Source organism: Scylla paramamosain, chromosome 36 (genome assembly GCF_035594125.1).
Source record: "Scylla paramamosain isolate STU-SP2022 chromosome 36, ASM3559412v1, whole genome shotgun sequence".
Lineage (NCBI taxonomy): Eukaryota > Metazoa > Arthropoda > Malacostraca > Decapoda > Portunidae > Scylla > Scylla paramamosain.
This window is the reverse complement of record NC_087186.1, coordinates 1830228-1849321: the sequence shown is the minus strand read 5'-3', so window position 1 is coordinate 1849321 and position 19094 is coordinate 1830228. Positions and strand designations below refer to the sequence as shown.

Here is a 19094-nt window from a genome sequence, read left to right as displayed (position 1 = left end):
AATAAGCTTCGCTGCCCGAGTAAGATAGTACCTAGTCACATCGGCAAAGGGAAGCTACTCTGAGGTTTCCCTGAAACTATCCGTCAAAATAGAAATATTAAAGATCCTTCAGTGGAATTGTCGTGGTTTGCATTCCACCTGGGAGTAACCCCGGGTATTGATCTCTAGGTTTTCCACTGATACGGTGCGGACTGGTGTTGTTCTGGCTGAACCTCGTACACTGTAAGATGGCGTGCCGCAAAGAAGCATACTCAATGTCACACTTTTCCATGTGGCTATAAAGAGTGTCATTGGTGTGCTTCCAGCAGTTCTTGATAGCTTATATGTCGATGACTTGTCAGTCTCCTTTTCTGCAGGTGCGGATGCCTTTGATTGAGAGGAAGTTGCAGTTAGCTATAAATAGGGTTTCTCACTAGATTGCAACTCGGGGATTTCGTTTCTTAGCTTCAAAAACTGTGGCCATACAGTTTTCCCGCCTTCGTGGTGTTCATCCTCACCCAGATTTGTATCTATATGATAGAAGAGTCTCTTCTGTGGAGGAAACTCATTTTGGGGGACTTGTATTTGACAGTCGCCTAACTTGGATACCTCACCTTTATATTAAGCCAGCATGTATGAAGGCGCTGTCACTGCTTAGAGTCTTGGCTCATACCTCTTCTGGCTTTGACAGATAGACCCTCCTCCTCTTGCACCGAACTCTTATTCTTTCTAAACTGGAGTATACTTATTAGGTTTATTCCTCTGCTACTGAGGCTCAGCTTCGTGTATTGCACCATGCCGATGTTCATCTGGCAACCGGTGCGGTTCGCTCATTCCCAATCCCTACGTTACTGGTTGCAGTTGGTGTCTTCCGTTGGACTTGCGTCCCCAGTCCTTATTATTAAGGTGTTGGTATAGAGTCCAACATCTTTCCGAGTCAGTTTCTTGTGTGGCCGTCTCCCGCGATTCACGTACTCAACTATGTGTGTCTCACCCGAACTTTCCTTAAACATTTGGTTTCAAAGTTACATCTGCTATGGTGCCAATAAATGTACCTTCCATCTCTATATGTCTCTGTAGGTTTCCTAGAGATGGTAATTCCTGCAGCTCTATGTCTGCGGCCTTGATATTCCTAAAATAAATCTTTACCGGAGTTTCAGTCTCGTGTATTATTTTTGGAACACTATTCCAGACATTCCGACTCTATCCCTGTATTTACGAACGGCTCAGAATCCGAGGGTGGATTCGGGTTTGCTGTTATCTTTCCTTCATTCTGCTGAGGCGATAGTTTTCCCAGTGTTGCAGAGCTGTCTGCCATTATCTTAGCTTTCAAAATTATTTTTACTCTTCCCATCTCATATTTTACAATTTTTAGCGAATCTCGAGGTGATTTCTTTTTTTTTCGACATTTTACCCCTTGCGGTTGGGATTCAGCGAAATGAGACGGCCGAAAGGCTGGCTAAAGGGGTGGCAACTCGGATTAGTCTTTCCAGCCACATTCCATCATATGATTTAAACTCCAGTATACAGTTGGCAGTTCTTACCAGCTGGCAGAGCAGATGGGAAGGCTTTAATTAATTGCTGTCCGTCCATGGACATATGTCCATTTGCATGACTGCCGCTCAGAGACTGCAATGGCCCATCTCCAGATGGGTCGCGCGTCTCACGTATCCTTACCTCATGTTCCAGGAAACACAACCATTTTTCGATGACTGCTTAGTACCCCTTACAATGCTACATATTATGATGGAGTGCCCTAGGCTGGTGGATCTGCAGGAGCGATAATATTTCCGCTGTCGTAATGCAGATGGGACTTTTCAGATTGCACTAATACTTCGGGTGAGGGTTCTCTGGAAAATGAGATCCTCGTATTTTTGGACACAGCTAGTCTTTTAAACAAATTATAGTTCTTTAAATATCTTTATTTTAACTACTTTTACTAGTAATATCCTTGCACCAGGAGAAGCTGGAGGCAAGTGAGGAAGACACGTAATGAATAACGCTGGCTCTTGGGGCCTGGGTCAATGTCTTGGGCACATAACGAACGTCAGATATCTGGGTAGGTGTGGGCACGTAACGAACAACGCCAGATATCTGGGTCAGTGGGGTCAATGTCTTGGGTACGAAATGAACAACGCTAGATGCACTGCTCTAGGTCAGTGAGATCAATACCTCCTCATTTTAATTCAGACTAATGTATTAATACATTATAATACCAACCTTTTCATTTTTAGTACAACTTTTAATGATGAAACCATTTCCTTTTTTTATGTTTACCTTTTTTTGTGATTTTTAGTATTTTTACCATACCATAATTTTGTTTTTTATATCAATATTTTAACGTGCGATCTTTGTTGCTTTTAATGTTTTTTTTAGCGGCAACATATGGCTGCAATGTTGCGCACCATGACCTAAATCAATCAGTGGATGCACCTGGAGGCGTTTACATTGGTATTATTATATCCTAGAGCAGAAGAGTCGCGAGACCCATCTCCCGTCCCTCTGGGTGCAGAGAATCGTTCTGCCTTCCCTATCACGATTGCAAGTGACCTGCAATTACAGCTGGATATTGCTAAGCTTAAGCTTAAGCAGGTAAAAGTGGAAAGAAAGAGCGAGGATTGAATCTAAGACTAGACATATGCTATTTATGGCAGATTCGACTGAGGAGAGGAACAGGTTTAAGGTGACCATTTTTTTTAAGAACAGTGCCCCGATTCACAGAGAAAGATTTGAAGGTTTATTTTAGAACCTTTGTGATGGTGGCTAACATCTCGTCTTGGCCCAAGAAGTATTGGCAGGTGTTGCTACTGTCATGTTAATGGCCGAGTTTACCTTGAAAAGGAACACATTTTCTTAGTGTCCCCCATGTTCCGGTTACCTGCCTTTCGGACATTACCCTTATTATTGGTTGTAAGTAGTGTAAGGCTTATTTGCCTATTTTATATCATGTAGTATTATTCTCTTCATAATTTAAGTTCTTTTTATCTTTGTATGTATAAGGGAGGAAGTATAATTAAGGTGGAAATATGTTGAAACGAGGGGAGCTTGAGTGGGCAACAACACAGGAGGGGAACGCAGAGTGCCTTGGGTCGTGAGATAGAGAGGAAGGCGGCGTTTCTCAGGGAAGAATCTTGGTGTGGATTTGTGGTGGAGTGAGTGTGTGGAGGTATTAGTGATGTAGCGGTATAACCTTGATATCCAGGATCAGGTTAGTGAGTCTTTTTTGTGGTACCAAGAGCTCTTGTCCGCTGAAATTCGGTTGTTGAGTTGTGCCGGTGATGCTGTTCGAAGGGGACATAGGTCAAACTGTCAGCCATTTTGTGAGTGGAGGCTGAGGTCTTGACCTTAGAAGCTGGTGTTGTAGTGTATTGGTGATTTTAGGGATGATGTTATGGTGTTATGGGTAATCTTTGGCGATGATGTTGATGTCGTGTGAGGTTTGAAGAGGTGAAATACGGGTATTATTGTTTGGGGACGCAATAATGGCGTCTGAGTAAATTCTTGCGGTTGAGGGAAATATTTCTGTGACTAGTGGAGGTGTTAACGGGTTCTGGTGTTGTGTGAAGTGACGAGAACGTAATGTATTAACGTGTACTACCTCATGTTGTTTATGAGTTATCATTAGTATCAATATATGTAACATAGAATAATCGTGTTTTCTACTCCCCAAAAATTGATCTGGTATTAGAGGTGATTCCAGCTGTGCTGTGTCAAGGTAAAGGTAGAGTGAGAGGGTGTAATTCTTGCGATTTCGGATAGGTCGAAGCACTCGAAGCCTTTAAAAATCCAGACCTTTAAAACTTTCCGGAATCAGTGTAACGTCCACTTTCTTGGAAAGATAACCGAGATCGTACGATCGGAAGTAAGTAAGCAATCGTGACACTACCAAGCGTTTTGAAAGAGAAGGCGCAAAGTGTTTACGCTGCCTTTTTTGAAGACCAGTCCAGAGATCATGAAGTGCTTAAGACTACTATTTTACAACATCAGAGAAAATAATAGAACTTGAGCAGTTTGAACTAATTTTGCTTGATAAGTTCAAAAAGAGCGTCTCGAAGGAGGCCTCGATGTTTTTGCATAAAAAGAATGTTTAGAGTATTGAGGAAGCTGCAGTTTTGGCGCAAAATTTCACTGTTGCATCGAGGTCCGCCTGTGTTCCTCCTACACAAGTCCCATAGGAGGAGAAACTGGTGAAAATAACTCGCGAGGTGGAGCAACACATGAGGGCTATCAAACAGCTCGAATCTCCTGGTGTACTGAGTTTAATAACAGCGGTGAACCCAAACATCTGTTTCGCCTGCCGACGTGGCAAACCTGCAGGCAACAATGACGTGTCAGGCACAGCTTATTTGTGCACCGACCTATGAACAAACATATAATTTATATCCAAATTAATGTAAATTTATATATAATAATAAATCAAATATCAACACCCTTTAAAGTCTCAATACAAATAATCTTGGTAATCCCATTCTTCCTCACAAACCGAGTGAACCAAGTTTAAACCACTGGCGTCAACATCATTCAAACCTCTGTCGCTAACAGCCTGAGACTCCCTCTCACCTGTGAGTTGTCCCTCAAATCTCACCTGTACAAAAACAGAGTAAATTCACTAACTGCACCTTTTGTGCCCTTTAGACCTGAATGTTACTGATGTAGCTTAAGAGGACACCTTCCACAGCAGTGCTGGAGGAAAGCTCGCGACATGGCCGCCAACAAACCAGTGTGTTAAGCACCCAAGATAGCTCACACGGCAGAGAGAGAGGTTATGACTTTATCAAAGATGAGTGAGCGTGAGGACTAGGCTAGACCTGTTAAAATATTATTGCTCAGGTTGGTGAAAACTCGTATGTGAGTGGAGGTAAAAAGGGGAAAGCTGAGACTCTTGTCAATTATAATTTATTTTCGTTGCAGTGTTTGTGAGCACCAGCGGAGGAAGTACTACTGTAACTGTTTTAAGAGATTTTGGGGCTTTGCAGTCTCTTATAAGGGCAAACCATGTCCCGGTGAAGGAGACTGGGAGCAATGTGATAATTTAGTTGGGGGTCTGTGCTCCTAATGGAAGTAAATCAAAATTGACCTTTGGTAAAAGATCCTGTGTTGGAGGGTCTTGTTGATCAGCTTCCCATCCTCACTGTGGACTTCGCGCTGTCCCGTCTAACCATCCCTTCATTGTCCCACTCGGGAAGAGGAGGGAGGCTGTTATATTTTCACAGAGATCCCAAAGCGGAGGAGAAAGGCAGCTGAGGAACAGGCCTGACTTGGCTGCTGCAGAATGCATGCGTAGAGCGGGCGTGAAGAGGAACATCCTCGCCCTGACTGCCAGCGACTACAATCATTCGCCGGGGCACGCAGCGGGGACGAGAGGCGAGTCCAAAGGTAATTTGCTGTCTCCTCGCCTCTTCCTGCCAGTTCCGAGAGGTAGGTAGGCTCACATGGGGCCCAGTTATAAACACCCTCTGTCATTGCGTCGTCTGGAGGAGGGTGGCGTGGAAGCAGTGAAAGAAGCACGAAAGGGAGGAAACTGGTGGCTGTCAGCTGATAGCTCAGTGTCAGTCCCATGGTGCTGGTCATCCTCCAGGAAAGGTGAGACACACGAAGGAGAGACGACGAGAGAGGCTTGATAACGGTCTAAGCCCCAAAATTACTATGCACTCTCGATCTGAACAAGATGAGGTGTAAAAAGTACACTCCATACAGACCAATCTGTTAAGGGGCTGTGACGAAATTTTTGGGAATTGCTGAGGATTATAAGACGTTTGTTGTAACAATGACGTTACCCCTTTTTTACTTTCTCCAGGAAAAAGGAAGGTTTGTTTGGAGTGATGTGTGAAAATCCTTCATGGAATTTGAGAATATGTTATTTGTCTGCACTCCGCGTGTCATCCGGCCTAGATCTTATGTTGTTTTGTGTTTGTTTATTTTCTGTTAATATAATCTTTGTAAATGTTAATATTTTCCATGATTCCTAACAAGTAATAATGTTGTCGTATAAATGATTATCGGTAAATTACATGTTTTTAATACCATTTGTCTTGTTACAAGATACTGTAATATTACACAACAATTCGTAATTTAAGCAAGTGGCACCTTCGAAGCTGCGACAGTGAAACCTTCTGTCCGTCACCTCATAGCTACACGCATAATACACCCATACATTTTCAACTCCTCTGACGGGTAAAGAAAGCCTTAAAATGCATATGTGTAAGTGTATAGAACATTTTCTAGTTAAAATTATACGTTCTTTCACCTCTTTCAGTATTTGCAGAAACTCGCGTTACACCCTGTGTGTGTATGTGTGTGTGTGTGTGTGTGTGTGTGTGTGTGTGTGTGTGTATACATATATATATATATATATATATATATATATATATATATATATATATATATATATATATATATATATATATATATATATATTTTTTTTTTTTTTTTTTTTTTTTTTTTTATTTATTTATTTTTTTTTTTATGTAGGAAGGACACTGGCCAAGGGCAACAAAAATCTAATAAAAAAATGCACACTGAAATGCCAGTGCCATAAAAGGGTCAAAGCAGTGGTCAAAAATTGATGAATAAGTGTCTTGAAACCTCGCTCTTGAAGGAATTCAAGTCATAGGAAGGTGGAAATACAGAAGCAGGCAGGGAGTTCCACAGTTTACCAGAGAAAGGGATGAATCATTGAGAATACTGGTTAACTCTTGCGTTAGAGAGGTGGACAGAATAGGGGTGAGAGAAAGAAGAAAGTCTTGTGCAGCGAGACCACGGAAGGAGGGGAGGCATGCAATTAGCAAGATCAGCAGAGCAGTTAGCATGAAAATAGCGGTAGAAGACAGCTAGATATGCAACATTGCTGCGGTGAGAGAGAGGCTGAAGACAGTCAGATAGAGGAGAGGAGTTGATGAGACGAAAAGCTGTTGATTCCACCTTGTCTAGAAGAGCAGTATGAGTGGAACCTCCCCACACATGTGAAGCATACTCCATACATGGACGGATAAGGCCTTTGTACAGAGTTAGCAGCTGGGAGGGTGAAAAAAAAAAAAACTGGCGGAGACGTCTCAGAACACCTAACTTCATAGAAGCTGTTTTAGCTAGAGATGAGATGTGAAGTTTCCAGTTCAGATTATAAGTAAAGGACAGACCGAGGATGTTCAGTGTAGAAGAGGGGGACAGTTGAGTGTCATTGAAAAAGAGGGGATAGTTGTCTGGAAGGTTGTGTCGAGTTGATAGATGGAGGAATTGAATTTTTGAGGCATTAAACTATACCAAGTTTGGTCTGACCCAATCAGAAATTTTAGAGAGATCAGAATTCAAGCGTTCTGTGGCTTCCCTGCGTGATATGTTTACCTCCTGAAGGGATGGACGTCTATGAAAAGACGTGGAAAAGTGCAGGGTGGTATCATCAGCGTAGGAGTGGATAGGACATGAAGTTTGGTTTAGAAGATCATTAATGAATAATAAGAAGAGAGTGGGTGACAGGACAGAACCCTGAGGAACACCACTGTTAATAGATTTAGGAGAAGAACAATGACCGTCTACCACAGCAGCAATAGAACGGCCAGAAAGGAAACTTGAGATGAAGTTACAGAGAAAAGGATAGAAACCGTAGGAGGGTAGTTTAGAAATCAAAGCTTTGTGCCAGACTCTATCAAAAGCTTTTGATATGACCAAGGCAACAGCAAAAGTTTCACCAAAACCTCTAAAAGAGGATGACCAAGACTCAGTAAGGAAAGCCAGAAGATCACCAGTAGAGCGGCCTTGACGGAACCCATACTGGCGATCAGATAGAAGGTTGTGAAGTGATAGATGTTTAAGAATCTTCCTGTTGATGATAAATTCAAAAACTTTAGATAGGCAGGAAATTAAAGCAATAGGACGGTAGTTTGAGGGATTAGAGCAGTCATCCTTTTTAGGAACAGGTTGAATGTAGGCAAACTTCCAGCAAGAAGGAAAGGTAGATGTTGACAGACATAGCTGAAAGAGTTTGACTAGGCAAGGTGCAAGCACGGAGGCACAGGCGAGGGCATGGAAAACATCATTGCGAAGAATTTTAATAGGTGGCATGAGGTTTTTAGAAAAGGTTTGAGCGAAGAGTTCAGCTTTAGAAATAGATGTGATAGCAGTGGTGCCATCTAGTTGAAATAGAGGAGGGAAAGAAGAAGAAGCAAAATTATTGGAGATTATTTTGGCTAGATGCCAGAAATCACGAGGGGAGTTAGATCTTGAAAGGTTTTGACATTTTCTGTTAATGAAGGAGTTTTTGGCTAGTTGGAGAACAGACTTGGCATGGTTCCGGGCAGAAATATAAAGTGCATAATATTCTGGTGATGGAAAGCTTAAGTACCTTCTGTGGGCCACTTCTCTATCATGTATAGCACGAGAACATGCTGTGTTAAACCAAGGTTTATAAGATTTAGGACGAGAAAAAGAATGAGGAATGTACGCCTCCACGCCAGACACTATCACCTCTGTTATGCGCTCAGCACACAAAGATGGGTCTCTGACACAGAAGCAGTAGTCATTCCAAGGAAAATCAGCAAAATACCTCATCAGGTCCCCCCAACTAGCAGAGGCAAAACGCCAGAGGCACCTTCGCTTAGGGGGATCCTGAGGAGGGATTGGAGCGATAGGACAAGATAAAGATATGAGATTGTGATCGGAGGAGCCCAACGGAGAAGAAAGGGTGACAGCATAAGCAGAAGGATTAGAGGTCAGGAAAAGGTCAAGAATGTTGGTCGTATCTCCAAGACGGTCAGGAATACGAGTAGGGTGTTGCACCAATAGCTCTAGGTTTTGGAGGATAGCAAAGTTGTAGGCTAGTTCACCAGGATGGTCAGTGAAGGGAGAGGATAACCAAAGCTGGTGGTGAACATTGAAGTCTCCAAGAATGGAGATCTCTGCAAAAGGGAAGAGGGTCAGAATGTGCTCCACTTTGGAAGTTAAGTAGTCAAAGAATTTCTTATAGTCAGAGGAGTTAGGTGAGAGGTATACAGCACAGATAAATTTAGTATGAGAGTGACTCTGCAGTCGTAGCCAGATGGTGGAAAACTCGGAAGATTCAAGAGCGTGGGCACGAGAACAGGTTAAGTCATTGCGCACATAAACGCAGCATCCAGCTTTGGATTGAAAATGAGGATAGAGAAAGTAGGAGGGAACAGAAAAGGGGCTACTGTCAGTTGGCTCAGACACCTGAGTTTCAGTGAGGAAAAGAAGATGAGGTTTAGAAGATGAGAGGTGGTGTTCTACAGATTGAAAATTTGATCTTAGACCGCGAATGTTGCAGAAGTTAATGAAGAAAAAGATGAGGGGGGTGTCAAGACACTTAGGGTCGTCGACAGAAAGGCAGTCCGACCTGGGGACATTTATGGTCCCCTTCCCAGATGGGGACTCCGAGGCTGGTGTAGGAGTCGCCATGATGATTTTAAAATTTTTGAGTGAAGGGTTTGTGTGTCATTAGGTGCTTCTAGTTTTGTGTGGAGGAAGAGAGTTGTCTTTAGAGGGCAGGCTGTGACTGCCCCCTTGTGTTGTGAGACACAAAGGGAAACGTTCAGTGAGGTCACAGCTGGGTTTAATGATAAGTTCACAAAACCCCCTGAACAGTGCTTTAGACCTCACTGGGAGTAATTATCGTTTCGGCAGGTGTCTACTGCCTCCTCCTGATATAAATATATATATATATATATATATATATATATATATATATATATATATATATATATATATATATATATATATATATATAAAGAGAGAGAGAGAGACGTTCAGTGAAGTCACAGATGGATTTATTGACAGGTCCACAGCGCCCTCTGATCCAGTGCTTTAGACCTCACTGGGAGTAATTGTTGTTTCGGCAGGTGCCTACGACCTACGTACGAGAGAATGTACGTGGTAATTAGGAAATGCTATATAACCATTATAAAATTACATGTTTTGTAATGTTAGATTATATTTATTAATGAAGGAATTCTCTCTCTCTCTCTCTCTCTCTCTCTCTCTCTCTCTCTCTCTCTCTCTCTCTCTCTCTCTCTCTCTCTCTATATATATATATATATATATATATATATATATATATATATATATATATATATATATATATATATATATATATATATATATATATATATATATATATATATATATATATATATATATATATATATATATATATATATATATGTATACATATAAAGAGAGAGAGAGAGAGAGAGAGAGAGAGAGAGAGAGAGAGAGAGAGAAGAAAGGACCCCTTTCCCTTTCTCTATATCAATGAAATTGAACTGTTTTCCAATAAAATATGTAATAGTTATCAGTTCTGTGTTTTATGGGTTATTATTCTCGTTTATGAATTCATCATTAACAAATATAATCTAACAGTACAAAACACGCAATTTACTAACGATTATATAGCATTCCCTAATTTTTGTCCTATCCACTCCTACGCTGATGATACCACCCTGCACTTTTTCACGTCTTTTCGTAGACGTGTAACCTTTAAGGAAGTAAACAGTTCACGCAGGGAAGCCACAGAACGCCTGACTTCTGATCTCTCTAAAATTTTTGATTGGGGCAGAGCAAACTTGGTATTGTTCAATGATTCAAAACTCAATTCCTCCATCTACTAACTCAACATCTATCAACTCAACACAACCTTCCAGACAACTATCTCCTGTTCTTGAATGACACTCAACTGTCCTCCTCTTCTACATTGAACATCCTCGGTCTGTCCTTTATTTGTAATCTAAACTAATAATTTCACGTTTCTTCTCTACCCAAAACAGTTTCTATGAAGTTTATGATTTATGAGACGTCTCCGCCAATTATTCTCACTCTTCGAGCTGCTAACTCTATATAGAGGCAATATTCGTCCATGTATGGAGTATGCTTCACATGTCTGGAGGGGGGTTCAATTTGTTCTTCTAGACAGGGGAAATCATCAACTACTGTCCTCTAGCTGACTGTCTTCAGCCTCTTTCTCATTGCAGCAATGTTGCATCTCTTTTTATCTTCTGCTATTTTCATGCTTACTGCTTTTCTGATTTTGGTAACTGCGTACCTGCCCTTCTTCCGCGAACTCGCTGCACAAGACTTTCTTCTTTCTCTCATCCCTATTCTGTCCACCTCTCTAATGCACGAGTTAACCAGTGTTCTCAATCATTCATCCCTTTTTCTGGTGAACTTTGCAATTTCCTGCCTGCTTCTGTATTTCCACCTTCTTATGACTTGAACTCCTTCAAGAGAGAGGTTTCAAGACACATATCCTTCAAGTTTTTACTACAGCTCTGGACCCTTTTCTGGGACCGGCATCTCAGTGGGCCTTTTTTTTTTTTTATTGGATTTTTGTTGATCTTGGTCTGTAAGAAAATATATAAAAAAATTAAATAAAAGTGAAGCTATTCTACAACCACAAAGATATTTTTACCTTAATATTCACAGACAAGTTCGGAAAATAGCCTAATATAAGTATGACCCTAGCTATGTTTCCACCATAAATGTATAAGTGGTCTCTGCACTTTACAACCAGATCCTTCAGTTATCGTGAGTAATATCCTGCCTATCCAGTGAAAGAGAAGTGTAATGATCTCCTTATGATTTTCTGTTATCGTTGTGTTTTTTGGCGATCACATATCTTTTCAACCATTACTGCATGCATCCTATTTTTTTTTCCAGTCAACCTGTGTCTCTCTCTCTACCCACAAGCCATTTCTAAAAATATATAAATATATATATATATATATATATATATATATATATATATATATATATATATATATATATATATATATATATATATATATTTATTTATTTATTTATTTATCTATTATTTGTATATTTTTTATTTATTTATCTTTTTTTTCAGGAAAGGTTGGCATGAGATCAAACGAGAATTTAATCCATTTTCAGGAGGATCTAAATTGAATTTACGGATAATGTCAGCGACATTTTAATATACATTAGTATTAATTATTTGCTTATTACAAAAAAAAAAAAAAAATGCGATGCTGACGGATGGATGTATAAAAGTGCATACAAGCAAGAAAATACTGTAAATGTTCTATAAGCACACAGTATTCATATTAAACAAAATACATTGTTTAAGGCGTGCAATACGTCTACCTGCATTATTATGTCATTACGTTACCTGCAAATGGTCTAAGGTGAGAGAATGCGCTGCCGCTGTTTTGACAAGGTAAGATATGTTTCCTTCGTCCTCTGCGCTCTTTTCACTGGTTGACCTAAGTTTCCCAACTTCATCACGTACCCATTTATTTACCAACCCGCCCTGGTTCATCCTCCCCAACCTGCAGTGGAGTTCTCCGTCAGTTAATGTCGACTACAAGTCTCTGAAATTATGTCTTAGAAAATCTATAATAAGCATTAGTACATAGAAAGTTTGAACAGCAATGATTATTACATCCACTTGTTTACATGATGAGATCATAAGGATGGTACATCATAATTTTTGTGCCTTGCGCAGCTTCCACTACTCTCGAGCTAGAAATCCATAAACTAGCTCCCAGCCTCCCAGCCCATAATCATGACGAAACCTGCTGGTCCCTAACTATCAAAATTGAGATTGCCACTCGATATAATCCACCGACCGAGAAGGGAGTATAACAAACGCCAAGCAGACCCAAACTTGCTGATAACGAATCACAAAGCATGTGCAAGTGAGTTGGGGGGGATGCAGTCACAGCTAGGACAAAGGGCACACGAAGATGAGGCTTATAATATTCTGTAAACAATGGGCCAACCCACCCCCAACAAAATATTATGCCCTTCCGTCCATAAGTAGTCTGTGTGCAGTCCCCTGGAGGACTACAGACAGTTACACATGGGCAGAATTATGTGGTCCTCCGGCTTCAGATTTCCCAGCAGAGAGCTCTGAACACCAGTTGCATTAACAGCACAAAACGCTAATGAGACAAGTACACAATAGCCAACAAGCCCAGAGAAGGTCAAAGAAACCCTCTCGAGACAGCCAACAAAACACGAAACAATCGGGACACTGTGATGAAGGAAGTAAGACTGCAGAGTCCACCACAATGTACCTAGCACACCATTCAGCCAAACTCCTGACAGGTTATGTCAGTTATGTCCAAGTAAAAAATATTTAAATTGGACCTTTTTGACAAAAATCTACAGAATTTAAAATATGTGCATTTTGACTTTACAACACAACGATTACTTTTATTAAAGGAAATAATATGACTGAAAACTTCACAACAGTGTTAATTAAGACTAAAGATTGTATGAATTTTATTTGAAATCTGATTTTTTTTTTTTCTGATGTGAATATTATACTTGTACGGTTATCAATATGTTTATGATTTAAATAGTTATGCTCTAATTCACTCGTGGTATTGAATACATAACATGTACGACTGTATATATATATATATATATATATATATATATATATATATATATATATATATATATATATATATATATTTTTTTTTTTTTTATGTAGGAAGGATACTGGCCAAGGGCAACAAAAATCTAATAAAAAAAATGCCCACTGAAATGCCAGTCCCTAAAAGGGTCAAAGCAGTGGTCAAAAATTGGTGGATAAGTGTCTTGAAACTTCCCTCTTGAAGGAATTCAAGTCATAGGAAGGTGGAAATACAGAAGCAGGCAAGGAGTTCCAGAGTTTACCAGAGAAAGGGATGAATGATTGAGAATACTGGTTAACTCTTGCGTTAGAGAGGTGGACAGAATAGGAGTGAGAGAAAGAAGAAAGTCTTGTGCAGCGAGGCCGCGGAAGGAGGGGAGGCATGCAGTTAGCAAGATCAGAAGAGCAGTTAGCATGAAAATAGCGGTAGAAGACAGCTAGAGATGCAACATTGCGGCGGTGAGAGAGAGGCTGAAGACAGTCAGTTAGAGGAGAGGAGTTGATGAGACGAAAAGCTTTTGATTCCACCCTGTCTAGAACAGCAGTATGAGTGGAACCCCCCCAGACATGTGAAGCATACTCCATACATGGACGGATAAGGCCCTTGTACAGAGTTAGCAGCGGGGGGGGTGAGAAAAACTGGCGGAGACGTCTCAGAACACCTAACTTCATAGAAGCTGTTTTAGCTAGAGATGAGATGTGAAGTTTCCAGTTCAGATTATAAGTAAAGGACAGACCGAGGATGTTCAGTGTAGAAGAGGGGGACAGTTGAGTGTCATTGAAGAAGAGGGGATAGTTGTCTGGAAGATTGTGTCGAGTTGATAGATGGAGGAATTGAGTTTTTGAGGCATTGAACAATACCAAGTTTGCTCTGCCCCAATCAGAAATTTTAGAAAGATCAGAAGTCAGGCGTTCTGTGGCTTCCCTGCGTGATATGTTTACCTCCTGAAGGGTTGGACGTCTATGAAAAGACGTGGAAAAGTGCAGGGTGGTATCATCAGCATAGGAGTGGATAGGACAAGAAGTTTGGTTTAGAAGATCATTAATGAATAATAAGAAGAGAGTGGGTGACAGGACAGAACCCTGAGGAACACCACTGTTAATAGATTTAGGAGAAGAACAGTGACCGTCTACCACAGCAGCAATAGAACGGTCAGAAAGGAAACTTGAGATGAAGTTACAGAGAGAAGGATAGAAACCGTAGGAGGGTAGTTTGGAAATCAAAGCTTTGTGCCAGACTCTATCAAAGGCTTTTGATATGTCCAAGGCAACAGCAAAAGTTTCACCAAAGTCTCTAAAAGAGGATGACCAAGACTCAGTAAGGAAAGCCAGAACATCACCAGTAGAGCGGCCTTGACGGAACCCATACTGGCGATCAGATAGAAGGTTGTGAAGTGATAGATGTTTAAGAATCTTCCTGTTGAGGATAGATTCAAAAACTTTAGATAAGCAGGAAATTAAAGCAATAGGACGGTAGTTTGAGGGATTAGAGCGGTCACCCTTTTTAGGAACAGGTTGAATGTAGGCAAACTTCCAGCAAGAAGGAAAGGTAGATGTTGACAGACAGAGCTGAAAGAGTTTGACTAGGCAAGGTGCAAGCACGGAGGCACAGTTTCGGAGAACAATAGGAGGGACCCCATCAGGTCCATAAGCCTTCTGAGGGTTTAGGCCAGCGAGGGCATGGAAAACATCATTACGAAGAATTTTAATACGAGGCATGAAGTAGTCAGAGGGTGGAGGAGAGGGAGGAACAAGCCCAGAATCGTCCAAGGTAGAGTTTTTAGCAAAGGTTTGAGCAAAGAGTTCAGCTTTAGAAATAGATGTGATAGCAGTGGTGCCATCTGGTTGAAGTAGAGGAGGGAAAGAAGAAGAAGCAAAGTTATTGGAGATATTTTTGGCTAGATGCCAGAAATCACGAGGGGAGTTAGATCTTGAAAGGTTTTGACATTTTCTGTTAATGAAGGAGTTTTTGGCTAGTTGGAGAACAGACTTGGCATGGTTCCGGGCAGAAATATAAAGTGCATGAGATTCTGGTGAAGGAAGGCTTAAGTACCTTTTGTGGGCCACCTCTCTATCATGTATAGCACGAGAACAAGCTGTGTTAAACCAAGGTTTAGAAGGTTTAGGACGAGAAAAAGAGTGAGGAATGTACGCCTCCATGCCAGACACTATCATCTCTGTTATGCGCTCAGCACACAAAGACGGGTCTCTGACACGGAAGCAGTAGTCATTCCAAGGAAAATCAGCAAAATACCTCCTCAGGTCCCCCCAACTAGCAGAGGCAAAACGCCAGAGGCACCTTCGCTTAGGGGGATCCTGAGGAGGGATTGGAGTGATAGGACAAGATAAAGATATGAGATTGTGATCGGAGGAGCCCAACGGAGAAGAAAGGGTGACAGCATAAGCAGAAGGATTAGAGGTCAGGAAAAGGTTAAGAATGTTGGGCGTATCTCCAAGACGGTCAGGAATACGAGTAGGGTGTTGCACCAATTGCTCTAGGTCATGGAGGATAGCAAAGTTGTAGGCTAGTTCACCAGGATGGTCAGTGAAGGGAGAGGAAAGCCAAAGCTGGTGGTGAACATTGAAGTCTCCAAGAATGGAGATCTCTGCAAAAGGGAAGAGGGTCAGAATGTGCTCCACTTTGGAAGTTAAGTAGTCAAAGAATTTCTTATAGTCAGAGGAGTTAGGAGAGAGGTATACAGCACAGATAAATTTAGTATGAGAATGACTCTGTAGTCGTAGCCAGATGGTGGAAAACTCGGAAGATTCAAGAGCGTGGGCACGAGAGCAGGTTAAGTCATTGCGCACATAAACGCAGCATCCAGCTTTGGATCGAAAATGAGGATAGAGAAAGTAGGAGCGAACAGAAAAGGGGCTACTGTCAGTTGCCTCAGACACCTGAGTTTCAGTGAGGAAAAGAAGATGAGGTTTAGAAGAGGAGAGGTGGTGTTCTACAGATTGAAAATTAGATCTTAGACCGCGAATGTTGCAGAAGTTAATGAAGAAAAAGTTGAGGGGGGTGTCAAGACACTTAGGGTCGTCGACGGAAAGGCAGTCCGACCTGGGGACATTTATGGTCCCCTCCCCAGATGGGGACTCCGAGGCTGGTGTAGGAGTCGCCATGATTTTAAAATTTTTTGAGTGAAGGGTGTGTGTGTTATTAGGTGCTTGTAGTTTTGTGTGGAGGAAGAGAGTTGTCTTTAGAGGGCAGGCTGTGACTACCCCCTTGTGTTGTGAGACACAAAGGGAAACGTTCAGTGAGGTCACAGCTGGGTTTAATGATAAGTTCACAGCACCCCCTGAACAGTGCTTTAGACCTCACTGGGAGTAATTATATATATATATATATATATATATATATATATATATATATATATATATATATATATATATATATATATATATATATATATATTACAGTCAAAACCCGGAATCAGTCAAAACTAGTTTTAACTAAACCCGGAATCAGTCAAAATTAGTTTTAACTAGTAGCTGAGGGATATGACCACTCGTTTGAGTACCATTGCTCGTTTGAGTACCATTTTTGGGGAACTCAAACATAACATCCCCATCTAACCTAACCTAACCTAACCTAATGCTACTTATACATATAAATGTTTTCCCCGGCACTACACCAGTTTCACTTTTAGTCTAACCTAGTTAGGTTAGATTAGGTTAGGTTAGGTTAGGTTAGATGGGGATGTTATGTTTGAGTTCCCAAAAAATGGTACTCAAACGAGCAATGGTACTCAAACGAGTGGTCATATCCCTCACCTACTTTTGACATTCAGTACCGTTGTTGAATCTAGTTTTAACTTACACGAACAGATAAAACTAGATTTAACTAGTTAAACTTTGATATTTCTAGTTATATCAAACACATTAAGGTAAAACTTGTTTTGCCTAGGTAATAATAGTTGTTCACCAACACATTGAAAATACCTAGTTAAAACTAGTTTTGACTGATTCCGGGTTTAGTTAAAACTAATTTTGACTGATTCCGGGTTTTGACTGTAATATATATATATATATATATATATATATATATATATATATATATATATATATATATATATATATATATATATATATATATATATAAGATTTTTTTTTTTACATCTACGGACTAAAGTATGACCCCTTATTAAATAAACTAAGAGATCCTTGGTGAAAACTTTGATATAATTAAATAAAGGCAAAGGCTGTTTCTTTAGGACACTCTGAAAAATAAAGACACCATTAGTTATTAAAATTAATAATAATGAAGATCAAGAACGTGTTGTTCTTTTGTCCGCAGATAAGAACGCAGTCACGGATCACTAGAGGCTTCACTATTAAAATAAGGACAAGGAATTCAACATTAAATTTTAAACGCAATATTAAGGAAAACCAATAATGTAGATAACCATAATTATGTATGTGCGTACTTTCAGTCTCTTTCTTACACCAGACAATGCAGGTGACAAGTGAGAGAAATACAGTAGATTACAAAACTCTCTGGTCTATTTTGAAAATGATTATATAATCAGACAAAGATGTCATTAATTTCAGCGTACTTTTTGATAACAAAAAATTATTTCTTCATTCTTTATCCTCTCCTCCTTCCCCTCACGTCCTCAATAAACATGCATTTGTTAAGAAGTGTGTGTGTGTGTGTGTGTGGTTTACCTACGATCGTCTGCTGGTCACCCAGCCAGCCGTTCCCCTACGGAAAGAGCTCAGAGCTCATAATGACCGATCTTCGAGTAGGACTGAGACCAATGACACACCACACACCGGGACAGCGAGGTCACAAACCCTCGAGTTACATCCCGTACCTACTTGCTGCTAGATGAACAGGGGCTACAATCTCTTATGTGGAGGAAACTCGTTTCCTGGGACTTGTACTTGACAGACGCGTGACTTGGGTACCTCACCTTCGTTATATTAAGGCAGCATGTATGAAGGCGCTGTCACTCCTTAAGGTCTTGGCTCATACCTCTTGTGGAGCTGATAGACAAACCCTACTCCTCTCGCAACGAACTCTTATTCTTTCAAAGTCTGAGTATGGTTGTGAGATTTATTCCTCTGCTGCTGAGACTCAGCTTCGTGTTTTGGACTCGGTACACCATGCCGGTGTTCGCTTGTCAACTGGTGCATTTCGCTCATCCCCAACCCTTGCCTTACTAGATGCCGGTATCCTTCCGGCATGTGCAGGCGCGCCGCTCAGTTGCTCCTGCACATGCGCACTGGCCCACAGGTCACACACGTCTCATTCATGGTTACCTCATATCCCGGGAAATCCAACCATTAAGTTATGACTGCTTAGTTCACCTTACAGTTCACTTTACACTTTCTAGTGGAGTGTCCCAGTCTGGTGGAGTTGCGGGAGCGATATCTTTTCCGTTACCGCGATGACGATGGGATTTTCCAGATGTCGCAGATACTTGGAAAGAGGGCTCTCTCCACTGGACATGAGTCCCTTAATTTTGTGGAGAAGGCTGGTTGGACTTTTAAATAAACTATAGATTACCTTTTAACTGTTCATATTTTATTTTATCAGTAATATAATACTGAGCAGAACTTTATCTTTGCACTGGGAGAACATGGCGGTAAGTGAGGAAGGCATGTAACGAACAACGTCAGGTCTTGGGAACTGGGTCAGTGGGGCCAGTGTCTTGGGCACGTAATGAACAACGCCAGATACCTGGGTCAGTGAGGTCAGCGTCTTAGGGGCGGAACGAACAGC

At 40.9% G+C, this 19094-nt stretch overlaps 1 protein-coding gene across 1 annotated transcript in view; it reads right to left on the bottom strand.

Moving 5' to 3' along the window:
- The window catches only part of LOC135090776 (glutamate receptor ionotropic, delta-2-like), a 170689-nt gene that overhangs the window by 13914 nt on the left and 137681 nt on the right, over nucleotides 1-19094 (bottom strand). The window contains exon 15 of the mRNA XM_063987847.1: nucleotides 12113-12272. Coding sequence (XP_063843917.1) covers nucleotides 12113-12272 — 160 coding nt within the window. The remainder of the gene's footprint in view (nucleotides 1-12112; nucleotides 12273-19094) is intronic.